This window comes from Sus scrofa, chromosome 1 (assembly GCF_054392235.1).
Source record: "Sus scrofa isolate SSC_HxYL_T2T_F1_AM1 chromosome 1, Sscrofa_HxYL_maternal_Yorkshire_Landrace_v2.0, whole genome shotgun sequence".
NCBI classification, from domain to species: Eukaryota; Metazoa; Chordata; class Mammalia; order Artiodactyla; family Suidae; genus Sus; species Sus scrofa.
Window position 1 is genome coordinate 130,873,230 of NC_139383.1, and position 13,536 is coordinate 130,886,765.

Sequence of the window (13,536 nt, forward strand, 5' to 3'; positions counted from 1 at the left end):
GTAGAAAAGCTGACAATAAAACAGCACTCAATGGATGAGAAGCAAGGAACCAGGAATATACAGCACCAACTTCTTAGGTCGTCAGGTCTGGTTTGAAATAAAAATTTTCCTGCAATTCATACTTTTGAGGGTCAGTAGTGACCACATAGATAGCTTGTACCAGGCTTCAGCTCAGCTTTCTGCTCTCTTTTGCTTTGAACTGCATTTAGTCTGCATCTCCAAGGTTTGTTCTAGTCCAGGTTGGCCTGAAGCTAAACAGAGAAGCCTGACTGACTCAATAGCAGTCCCAGTGAGAAGGAAATCAATGCTCAGGTTGTATCAGTGCTGCCCAGTAGAATTTTCTAGGATGACGGAGATGTCCTATAACTGTGCCACTCAATGTGGGGGTTACTAAACACGTGGCTACTGAGCACTTGAAATGTTGCTAGGGTGAATGAAGAACTGATTAAAAACTGACACAATTTATAGAGTTCTCATTGTGGCTTGGGTTAAGGCCTGATGCAGTCTCTGTGGGAATTCGGGTTTGATTCCCAGCCTTGCTCAGTGGGTTAAGGATCTGATGTTGCCCGTAGATGTGGCTTGGATCCCATGTGGCTGTGGCATAGGCCAGCAGCTTCAGCTATGACTCAACCCATAGCCTGAGAACTTCTAGATGCCCTGGGCATGGCTGTAGAAAGAAAAAAAATGGACACAATTTAAATAGCCACAAGTAGGTAGGGACTAAAATATTGGCACAGGTGTGGAGGAAGTGGAGGGACTACATGTGTCATGTAGATTTGGCTGTTATTGTCAGAGGGGTTCCTTGGACTTGGGAATGCCTGGAGACCAGGTCAGAATATAAGGAACGGAATGATAATAATCTTTATAGTTAATAATTATTCAAGGCTATTATATGACAGACATTGGGCTAAATCCTATTTAATGCAATCGTTTTAACAACTCTTTTATTTTTTAAAATTTTTATTTATTTATTTTTGCTTTTTAGGGCCGCACCTGCGTCATATAGAGATTCCCAGGCTAGGGGTACAGCTGCTGGCCTATGCCACAGCCATAGCAATATCAGATCTGATCTGCATCTGCGACCTATACCACAGCTCAAGGCAACATGGGATGAGCAAGGCCAGGGATCGAATCTTCAACCTTCTGGTTCCTAGGTGGATTCGTTTCCGTTGCGCCATGACAGGAACTCCCTCTTTCCTTTTATTAACACTGACTTTTGGCCAGGCACAAGGCTCTATAGTTTCTCTTTCTATCTCTGTTTTATAGATTCTGAAGTTGGGCACCAAGTGCATGCCCGAAGTTGTGCAGCTAGTCTGTGCTGGTGGTGAAATTTTATCTCTGGACCAGATTTTTTATGCACATGGACTATTGTTCTTTGTACTTTGCTGATCAGTCCCTGGGGACACAAGTTGCCAGGGAGCTCTGTTGTGGCTGTTTCATGCCCAGGTGGGATAAGTGCCAGAGGCATTAATAACAGTAAGGACTGCTCAAGCCAGAGAAGGTTCAGCATTTGCTGACAGTTTCTGGAATTGTGCAGACTACGTGGTCATCCGGAAGACTGACTGCTCGAGCACAGTAAAAGGCAAAGAGATTTTCTGGAGATGATGCAATAACATGACTGAGAGAGAAAAGAGACTGCTGTTTGAGCTGGCTTTCACATAAGAAGTATCTTTCTGGTGTAGTTAGTAGGTGAACACAAAATGTTTACTAGGTCCTAGAACTGGGATGCATCTGGTTCTCTCAAAGGAGTGGTTCTCCCCCGACCCCGCCAAGATTACAATTTTATTTTTATACAGTAAGGCATTGCTTAATCAAAATACACAAGAAGAGAGATATTCCATTTAGCTGAAGTTGCTACATATTCTTTCTTATTTATAATTGTGCATTTTCCTAAGTCCTGTTCCTTGAGTACAATTTGGTATAAGGATAAAACTCAGATGGCTGAGGAAAGACAATTTAACTCAGGACCATTGTCTTGGGTTTAGGAGGAGATGACCCATGGTGTCACCAGGACCCATTCTAGCTCCACATCATCATGTTGACTATGTTTACTATTTATACCAAAGGAAGTTCACCAAGTTACACATAACCAAAACATTGGTTCTTATGTCAAACACACTTTGGTGTATAATTTCAAAGGAGTGGTTCTTTAACTGTATAGCTTTGGAAAAAACACTGATGTGTGGGCCCCCACAAAGAACTGAATCTAAAGCTCAGGGGGTGGGTCCCTGCATCTTATACATAGAAAAATTTCCCCAGATGATGGCAACACACACCCCAGATGATGGCAACACACAGGGAAATACCGCATTTCACAGTGTGTGGTAAACGTCCAGAACTAATAAACTTCAGGTGTTTTATCACATACAAGCATAAACGGCATTAGAAGACTTACACAAGTTACAGGTGAAAAAGGCATAATGGGCTCTTATCAACAGAAATAAAGATTTTAAAATCAGAGGATCTCATCATTTTTAGGTCATGGTCACAGACAATGAGCAAAACATCTCTTGGTGATGTGGCTGGGCCGTGGCTCTGAGGCTGGATGGAATTCTGATAATATCATCTTCATAGAGGTTTTTAGAAATCTCTAAAGCTGAAAGCTGGCTAGAGATGCCCTCGTTTTTCAGTATACTTACTTTCTGTAGGTAGTTAACTCTTCCAACAGCACCAATTTTTCTCGTGTAATTCATAAATCCGATATTGCCTTCAGTGGAAGCATAGAATTCATATATGTGAATGTCCCCAAATCTCTTGATGAATTCTCTCCACACATCTGCTCGCAAGCCATTTCCCATGGCCATTCTCACTTTATGGTCACGATCATTTGGTTTCTGCAGCAGGAAGAAGAAGAGACCAAATTAAAATACCTTTGGAGCCTGTACTTTCATATTCATAGTGGCCTTTATGTTTCTCCGTGTTTATGTTGGTTATGAATTCACCTCAGTGCCTGCCTTTTCTGTCACCCCTACATGTTAGTCCCCCTCCCTCTCACAGTATGGGCTGATGGTGGGAATTCTGATTTGGAAGCCGCAAGTCTTGGACTTTTCCATTTTAATTTTTAAGAGTCAGGGTGAGACAATTTGACAGAATTAAGTGCTGCCAACATTTCATCCATACCCAATCTGAAGTTTAAATCATGGGTTGATGGTTTTCTTGATGAGGCTGGTCAACCTCAGGGAAAGGCCAGAAAGGAAGCGCCCCATGGGGAAGGTCTGTCAGAGACTGACACAATCTGAAGCAACGACCTCCACTTGATAAGGAAGAAGAAAATAGGAATGCAGTCCAGGGAGAGAGAGAGAGGGAGAGAGGGAGAGAGAGAGAATTATCTTTTGTAGGTCATTACAGAGAATTCATGGGAGGGCCTGGCAGGACTGGAGAGAAGACTGCTGATCTCATGCTCATTTAACAGATAGACCCAGAGGTCACAAGAGCAGGTAGAACTGAACCAATACAATGAAACGGTCCTGATGGGACGGGAAGGAGGAGAGACAGCGGAAGCTGGCTCCCAGTTGCCTCAGGTGTCCTGGGAGGAATAGGCTTTGCTATAAATAAATATCACAAAGGAAAAGCTGTTCTGAGTATAAGAACTGAAAGCACAGCCTGTATCAGCAAGAGGAGTGGGTGAGGACTGGGTTGCTTTCCATTCAACCATATATATGAGGCCCTACAAATATGTCCAAACCTAGGGTAATTTTAATGATAATTATATATATGTTATTATTAAAGTCTAGTTGATTTACAATGTTGTGCCAATTTATGTTGCACTGCAGTGACCCAGTCATACATATATGTGTGTGTGTGTATATATATATATATACAGAATGTGTGTGTGTGTATACATATATACGCGCGCACACACACATACATTCTTTTTCTTATATCATCCCCTATCATATTCTATCCCAGATAATTTATATTAATAAGGCAGCTAATGTGATGCCAGGCAGGAGATCACAGCCTAGAGGGACAGGTAAATAAGTTTAATGTTAACTTGCAAAACTGGTAACTGGATGACCTTTGCTCTAACAGAAAACAGGACGGAATGAGGTAGAAGTGCCAGGAAACTAGGATTCTCCTTGCCTATGAAATAAGAATTTCTCTGAACAGCAACTTGATTAAAAGAACAAATGCTCTAAAGAGCATTTTTCTACATTATATCCTACTCTGTGAAATCACTGTGAAGTGATTTTGGAATAAGAGATGCTTTCTAGGAAAAAACTAAAGAGAGAGGCTGACAGTTCTCTATCAAGGGGAGGACTTTTGATACAGCACTTAAAAACCAACCAAATGATTAACTGGTTTCCATGTGAGAGGAGCCAAGGGGCCAGGGGAGGAGCAGTGTAGATGCCTTCCACTTTTCAGTAGCTTTATGGTCAAAATTTAGGTGGTGACGCTCTTTCAGGAGTCTAACACCTGTTACTGGTAAAAACTGGGCCCCTTGTGCAGTCTTTTTGAGGAGGTAATGTGTAGAGAGAGAGACTATGGGCTTTGTGCTAGTGGTTCTTTATAAAAAATTATTATTATTATTATTTTTTGCTTTTTGGCATATGGAGGTTCCCAGACTAGGGGTCCAATCAGAGCCGTAGCCACCGGATCCGAGCGGCGTCTGCAACCTACACCACAGCTCACGGCAATGCCGGATCCTTTAACCCATTGAGCAAGGCCAGGGATCGAACCTGCAACGTCATGGTTCCTAGTCGGATTCATTAACCACTGCGCCACAATGGGAACTCTAAATTATTTTTTTTATTAAAGTGTAGCTGATGAACAGTGTTGTTCAATTTCTTCTGTGCAGCAAAGTGACCCATATATATGTGTGTGTGTGATTCTTTTTCTCATACTACCTTCCATCATGTTCTATCACAAGAAATGGTATATAGTTCCCTGTGCTGTACAGTAGGATTCAATGCTTTATTCTAAATGGAATAGTTTGTACCTACTAACCCCAAACTACCTGTCTATCCCACTCCTTCCCTCTCCCTCTTGGCAACCACGAGTCTGTTCTCCAAGTCCATGAGTTTGTTTCTTTTTTGTAGATGGGTTCATTTGCTATATGTTTTAGAGTCCAGATATAAGTGATATTATATGGTATTTGTCTTTCACTTTCTGACTTACTTCACTTAGTATGAGTCTCTAGTTGCACTGCCAGAGGTTCTTAACCACGGTGTTGAGGAGACTTATCTTTGAAGACTTCTGAACCTGAATAAACCTATTCATTCTGACTAAGTGGCAATCTACTCTCTTCACCAGCTTCGCCCATCTCAAAGTCACTGAATCAATTCTGTTTTATAATTCCCAAGAATGTATAAGTCTGGAGACCGTGGATCTGGCTTGCTAGATTTGTGCCTATTGTCCCGATGTGCTTTTTAACTACACTCCTTTCACTCTCAAATGTTCCTGTTTGGATAATGGTTTATAGAGTCACCCTGTCCATAAGGCACTTCTCTCCTCAACAAGGATCATCCCTTTCCAGAGACCACCCTTGCCTCCTCACTGCCACTCTGAGAATAAAACATCACAAATATGTGTGAAATACTTTCTTTTAAAAAGAATCACCTGACTTGGGGCTGACCTGGTCCCAGACCTGCATGAGAAGCTCCAAAGTAGTATTCCAGTGTGTAAACTTAAAACCTCACTTCTTCCATATGCGGCCCACAATCACCCTCTTAGTTCATTTCCTTGTCTAATGGGTGGTAAACATCCATCTTTCCCATTAGACTGTAAGCTCCTTTGAGGCCAAATAGCTCTATATTCAGCCACAGTGCCTGGATGAGTGTTTTACACACAGGGCCATTCTGGTAATAAAAGAAGAAATAAGCTGCACCAGGAAACCCTCAACTTCCCTGTTGAGCAGTTAATGGCCGGGACATTAGTATCAGGGCAGGACTTGGGTGCAAGAAGCTGCAGTGCCCTGGATAAGTGGGAAGTGGGTCAGCCTCACAGGTGCAGCTGTTACCTATGGGTGGCAGGTAGCTGGGCTCATAGTCATAATAACTTTGGCTCAGTTTTCACCATAAACTGAGGGATCTTATTACACCAGCAGAAGAGATTAAAGCTCTAGGCTGGAAGTGTTTGTGGACATAGACATGGAGATCCTGGACTCCGGGTATTTCTCCAAAAGGAGAAACGGGATTTCTTCATCACCAAAGCTACCCTTCAAACGTGCTGTTATTCTAGGTCAAGGGTCACCTGCTCATTTTTAATTTAACAAAGATAGAACATTCTGTTCCACAATTAGAGGTGAGGCACAATAGGCAAACACACCTAGAGGACTTTAATCCGCACCGAGATTGAACAACTGAAGAAGGGTAAGAAGTCAGGGTGTCCCATGAGGGCACCAGGTAGTCAGAGGAGGCAAAAGCTTTGATTGAGGGCTCTACTATGTGACAGGCAATTGCCCTGCACTATTTTACTTAAGGTTGTAAGGATGGGAGATGGAATCAAGTGTTTGCCTCACATTACCACCGGGAAATAGAGCCTTGAGAAGCTTAAAATAATTTTCCCAAGATCACACAGAGAGCAACATAGTTGCCCCCAAATTTAAGCCCAAATCTACATGACTTCATAAAACACCCTTTTCCCTAATTAAAAAAAAAAAGGTGACATGTACATTTTAAGAATCAGATTGAAATGAAAGCTTTGAAATGCAGAATGCTGTTACTCCACTTATCTGTCCTCATCTTTTGCATCCAGCCTACCACCCAGAGGCAGATAATTTTTAATCCTAGTAGCTATTTCTTATCTCCATATTTCTAAATTAAATACTTATTTTTTATTTTTTGATAATCATTTTAGGCATTATTTATTGATTTCCTACTGAGCTGGATAAGGAGTAAACTCCGTCCCATTTTTCCAAAATCACAATTTTTGGGTAAATCAATGTTCAGTGCTCACATTACTTTGCTCCTAATCCACCACCGATGAGCTAAGCAATATATGAGGAACACATTTTTTGAACAAACGTTTTGACCTTCCTGAGATAAATGTCTCCCTGCCCATTTGCTTCATTGTCTTAGTTTCTCTTTGAAGTCCTTTCCTTACTCCCCCAAAGCTCTAAATACAATATTCCCCATGGTGAAATCTACCAGATGACTTAATTTCCTTTTTACCATTTTTCTTCCTTTTATCTCTGCTCTAATCTGGACTAGTTGTTTTCTAGGCCTGGGAATACCCTTTATCTTTTTTTCCTTCATTCTTTGTCTTCCTCTTTTTTTTCTCTCCTATTTAGATGGAATACTTCCTCTAGGAACTTCCTAAAGGAGAGTATATGGGAACTAAGTTTTGTCTAAGACTGAATGTCTGAAAACATTCTTATTTTACAGTTTCGTAATTTGGTTGGATATAAAATTCTAGATGGGCAATATTACTTAGCATTTTGAAGGCACTACTCCCTGTGTCTTCCTTTTTCTTTTTTATGGCCACAACTGCAGCATACGGAAGTTCCCAGGCTGGGGATCGAATCTGAGCTGCAGTTATAACCTATGCTGCAGCTGTGGTAGTGCTGGATTTTTAACCCACTGCATTAGGTCGGGTATCGGATCTGTACCTCTGCAGCAAACTGAGCTGCTACAGTCAGATTCTTAACCCACTGAGCTACAGGAGGAATGCCTCAAATGTTATTCTTATAAATTTTTTTCTCTCTTTTTGGTAGTTTTTTTTTGTTTGTTTGTTTTTTGTTTTTTTTTGCTTTTTAGGGCCGCATCCATGGCATATGGAGGTTCCCAGTCTAGGGGTCTAATCAGAGCTACAGCTGCCAGCCCATGCCACAGCCACAGCATTGCCAGATCCGAGCTGCGTCTGTGACCTACACCACAACTCATAGCTACGCTGGATCCTTAACCCACTGAGTGAGGCCAGGGACAGAACCCACAACCTCATGGTTCCTAGTCGGATTCACTTCCACTGTACCACAATGGGAACTCCGGTAGTCTTAAATATCATCAGAGCATAGTGAAAATTAAAAAAAAATTCCACTGATTTTATTGGGTACGCAATTGGCCTTTTCAATCTGCCCTTCAGTCCTGGGAAGTTTTCCTGTATTATTTCTTTAATGCTTTCCTCCTCTCCATTTTTTTCTATTTTTCCCTCCAATTTCCTTTTAAATCAGATACTGGCTCTTTTAGATTAATTGTCTAATTTTCCTACTTTGCCTCCCCTTGTGTCCATTACTTTATCTTTTCTCCAATTTTCTGTAAGTTTTCTCAACTTTATCTTCTAATCTTTCTATGGGTTAAGTAACTTTTAAATCATATTTTTATTTTTCAGGAGGACTTATTCTTTTTTTTTGTAGCATATTATTTTTGTTCCATGCATATAAAATCTTCTCTAATATCTCTGAGAATATTAATTACTGTTTTCTGGAGCTATTCTCCTGTTCCTTTTTTTTTTTTTTTGTCTTTTTTTTTGCTATTTCTTGGGCCGCTCCCTCGGCATATGGAGGTTCCCAGGCTAGGGGTCCAATCGGAGCTGTAGCTGCCAGCCTACGCCAGAGCCACAGCAACGCAGGATCCGAGCCGCGCCTGTGACCTACACCACAGCTCATGGCAACGCTGGATCGTTAACCCACTGAGCAAGGGCAGGGATGGAACCCGCAACCTCATGGTTCCTAGTCGGATTCGTTAACCACTGCCGGGAACTCCTCTCCTGTTCTTTGATGCTGCTTTTTCTTTTTTGAAAATGACCTTTCTGGAGTTCTCTGGTGGCTCAGCAGTTTAAGGGTCTGGCATTGTCACTGCTGTGGCTTTGGTTTACTGCAGTGGTGCAGGTTCAATCCCTGGCCCTGGGAACTTCCACATGTTGTTGGCACAACCAAACAAAATGATCTTCCCTGTTAGAGGCTTTCTTTCGGTGTCTGTTCATCTGTAGGAGTAAGGCAACAAAAAGATGTTTGACAAGCTCTGTGTAGTGGGGAGGGGTTACTGCCAGGTGAGCTGCACCACCTGGTGATGGGAAGTGGGCCAATGTCCAGTTTCTTTTCTGGGAAAATTTAGTTCTTTCTAAGAATAACCCTCCTGAGTCTCTTGCTAGCAAGCATAAACTGCCCGCTGGAGTTCTGGAAGCTGTGCAGGGGAAGGGAGCTGGGATCTCCCTGGCCAGTAAGTAGATAGTTACTCAACCTCTGCTCTCAGTGCCTCACCCCTGCCCTCCTTGAGGTCCTTAAGCTCAAAGCTTCTCTAGTTTTTCTCCAGAGAATAAACCCCATGTCTCCTATAGGAGTGAGAGACAGGAGTAGCTGTTTCATGCAGAGACCTGGAAAAATCCTCCTGTTTTCAAGCCTGGTACCTCATCTCACGTTGTATCTGGTCCCTCCAAATTCTCAGGCTTCAGGAAGTCAATCAGCTTCCTTCTTGTTGGTAACTGCCTCTCAAGTTTCACCCCTCTCAGCCCTGCTATGCCAGTGACCTTCATTTTTCAACTATGTAGTTCCTGGTTGCCTAGTCTCTTAGTTTTAAAGATGCTAGATCTTATGTTTCTGGCAGACTTCCAAGAGATAAAAAGGCAGAAGCTATTCACCATCTTAGAAAAATTCCTGAGGTCCTTTTTTTTTTTTTTTTTTTTTGGCCACATCTGCAGCATATGGAAGTTTCCAAGCTAGGGGTCGAATTGGAACTGCAACTGCTGGCCTACACCACAGCCATAGCAACACAGGAATCGAGCCATGTCTTTGACCTACACCACAGCTCACAGCTATGCCGGAAACTTAACCCACTGAATGAGGCCAGGGATTAGACCTGCATCCCCATGCATACTAGTCAGGTTTGTAAACCACTGAGCCATAACAGGAACTCTGTTTTCTTTTTTTGTCTTGTCTTTTTTTTTGCTATTTCTTGGGCCGCTCCCGTGGCACATGGAGGTTCCCAGGCTAGGGGTCTAATCAGAGCTGTAGCCACCAGCCTACGCCAGAGCCACAGCAATGCGGGATCTGAGCTGCATCTGCAACCTACACCACAGCTCACGGCAATGCCGGATCGTTAACCCACTGAGCAAGGGCAGGGACCGAACCCGCAACCTCATGGTTCCTAGTCGGATTCGTTAACCACTGTGCCACTACGGGAACTCCTGTTTTTCTTTTTTAAAATTTTTTATTATAGTTGATTTACAATGTTCTGTCAATTTCTGCTGTACAGCAAAGTGACCCATATATATATGTGTGTGCGTGTGCATATATATACACACACGCACACATATATATATACACATTATTTTCCTCATATTATCTTCTATCATGTTCTATCACAAATGATTACATATAGTTTCCTGTGTTCTTAACAGCAAATATGCTGTACTTCTGCATGGCTCCCTGAGGAGAAAAGAAAGCACCCACTGACAGGAGCGAAAGGGTGAAATTCAGCCTTTCGGCTTTACAGAAGAGGACTTTCTGCCTCCAGTGTATTGTCCCACTGCAGCCAAAGGGACTGTCTTAATAAACCACCTCCCACATCACTCTCAGGCACTTTAATGGTGTTTTATCACATTCACACTTGAATCTCAGCACAGAAAAACTCTTGCTACCTGGCCCAGCCAATTAGTCTCGCCTGCTGGCACATTGCTTGCAGTTCCCAATATGCCAGGCCCTTCATTCCACTGTTCTGCACATGCTGTTCCAGTTAACCATTAGCCTTTCTTTTTTCTGTATGGCTGGAGAACTTCTTTGCACCCTTCAAAACTCATCTTCTCTTGAAAATCTTCCCTTTTGCTCTCTGTCCTTCCCCTGGTCTACCTCTCTCCTGGTGCCCCTAGGTCAAATTATTCATTCTCCATTCTGTTTTCTATCAAAAGGGAGGTGCTGCAGAGACAGTCATTTCAGGCTGGGAAAGGACCAGAGAGGTTATCTAATTTTGGAAGGAAGGCAGACAACACTAGGGAGGTGAGTTGAGTCTTCAGCTGTTTCAGGGTTCTGGTCTATCTATTTCCCTTTCCAAATACCAGGACTTCTAGGTGTGACATCTGGAAGTCTTTTCTGATCTCCTTTTCCTCCTTCTCCTCCTCCCACCCTGCTCACATTCCCTATAGGTAGTTCAAAGCCTCATTCAGACCCCTCTCTGTAGCTTCAATCCCTGATCACAGTAGAGAAACATTCAGCTGTAGCTATATCTTGTTCCAATAAATACTTTTTGCCTGAATGACATTGTTTCGCGGACAAGTACATAAAACAAAATTGGAGCTGACAATTGTACACTGTGTGAGATGAACCAAACTGGACGTTCATTATAAACAGGTACTTCTGGATGCTAAGACCCAAATATAACCATGGAAAATGGGTAAAATAGATACAAAATATTCATCAACAATACTGTAAAATTATCTGAGTCAATAGCTTTGCTGTCCAACCCCACTCGACCTTAGATGAGAGAGATCAACTAATTTGAATGTTTTTTATTTCTTCCTTCATGCACACGGAGGGCAGAATTGTCATTGATTCATTCAGTGATATGTATGGAGCACTTATGGTGAACCACACATTCTTAGGCACTGAAAATAATAATAATGGCTACCATTTGTTATTTACTAAGTGTCCGGTGCTTTGCCACAAACTTTACGTACAACATCTCATTTTGTCTTCACAGCCTCCTATGAGGTAGGTACTATTTTCCCCCTTGTTAACTGGTAGGAAGCTGATATTTAGAGAACCTAACCATTCTGTCCAAACAGTAGAATCAGAGTTCAGGCCCACTACCTCCAGAGTCCCTCTTCTTAAGGATGACATAGAGTCCCTCTTCTTAAGAATGACATTAAGTCCCTTCAGCCAAATCTGAACTCCTGCCCTAAGGTGGCTGGGTGTGTTCCTCCCTAGTTCTCTGCTCAACCAAGGGAGCTCCTGAACAGGTTTAAGGAGGGGGAGGAGAAGCATAGTGGCCTCCACCTTTGCACCATGCCCCTGATTCTCCTGGTGAGCTGTGCCATGTCTATGGATGGCACATGTATTCAGCTAAGGCAGGAGCTGCCTCCCCAATATCCAGTGCCTGGGGGCTGCTGGAAGTGTTAGCTGCTCAAGGACTAGCCAGTGCTAGCAGCTCTAAGGGTGAGAGATTTCTGACCTGGAGCTTTCCACCATCAGTTCTAGTTCATATCCACATTTGAGAAGGCCTTTTGATACAATCTTTCTCTAAGTGCTCTTTAAATCCATAGACTCTGGATCTCCTAATCATGATTTTTTAAAAAAAATCATGGTAAAATACACATAAAGTTTACTATCTTAACCATTTTTATCTGTATAGTTTAGTGGTACTAAACAATTCATTATCTTGTACAACCATCATCATCATCCATATTCATAACTCTTTTCATCTCACAAAACTTAAATTCTGTACCCATTAGGAGTTCCTGTTGTGACTCAGCAGAAACGAATCTGACTAGCATCCATAAGGATGCTGGTTTGATCCATAAGGATGCAGGTTTGATCCTTGGCCTCACTCAGTGGTTAAGGATCTGGCGTTGCCATGCGCTGTGATGGCAGGCTCGGCTCGGATCCCACATTGCTGTGGCTGTGGTGTAGGCCAGCAGCTGTAGCTCCAATTCGACCCCTACCATGGGAACCTCCATAGGTCATGGGTTCAGCCTTAAGAAGACACACAAAAAATTTCTATACCCATTAAATTTCCTATTCCCCTCTCCTCACAGCCCCCAGCAACTACCATTCTGCTTTCTGTCTCCATGATTTTGACTACTCTAAGTACCTCATTAAAGTAGAATCATACACCACTTGTCTTTTGGTGATTGGCTATTTCAGTGTACATAACGTCCTTAAGGTTCAAACCACGTTGTAGCATACTGCAGAATTTCTTTCCTTTGTAAGGCTGAATAATGTTTCATTGAATATGTATACCATCCTTTGTTTATCCATTCATCTATCCACATTTTAGCTATTTGTGAATAATGTTATTAGAACATGGATATACAAATATCTCTGAAACCTTGCCTTCAGTTCTTTAGGGTATATTCCCAGAAGTGAGATTGCTGGATCATATGGTAATTTTATTTTTAATTTTTGGAAGAATTGCCATTCTGTTTTCCACAGAAGCTGTATCATTTTACGTTCCCACCAATAGGGCACAAGCATTCCAATTTCTTCACACCCTCATCAACACATACTGTTTTCTGTTTTTTTGATAGTAACCATTCTAATGGGTATGAAGTGCTATCTCATTGTAGTTTGATTTGCATTTCCCTAATGATTAGTGAGGCTGAGAATCCTTTCAATGTGTTTACTGGCCATTTGTAGATCTTCTTTGGGTAAATGCCTATTCAAGCCCTTTGCTTAGTTTTGAATCAGATTGTTTTATTTACTTTTTGTTGTTGAGTTTTAGGAGTTCTCAATATATTCTGGATATTAATCCTTATCAGAGCTAAGACTTGCAAATATTTTCTCCCTTCTTTGTGTTACATTTTTACTCTGTTGATAGTGTCTCTTGAGGCACAGAATTTTAAATTTTTCATGAGGTTCACTTTGTCCATTTTTTTTTTTCCGTTGCCTATGCTTTTGGTGTCATATTTTAAAAATCATTACCAAATTCAATGCTGTGAAGTTTTATC

The 13,536-nt window shown here is 41.9% G+C and overlaps 1 protein-coding gene across 1 annotated transcript in view; it reads right to left on the reverse strand.

The window, feature by feature from the left end:
- The window catches only part of SLC27A2 (solute carrier family 27 member 2), a 48,550-nt gene that overhangs the window by 10,872 nt on the left and 24,142 nt on the right, over window positions 1-13,536 (reverse strand). The window contains exon 5 of the mRNA NM_001278777.1: window positions 2,640-2,834. Coding sequence (NP_001265706.1) covers window positions 2,640-2,834 — 195 coding nt within the window. The remainder of the gene's footprint in view (window positions 1-2,639; window positions 2,835-13,536) is intronic.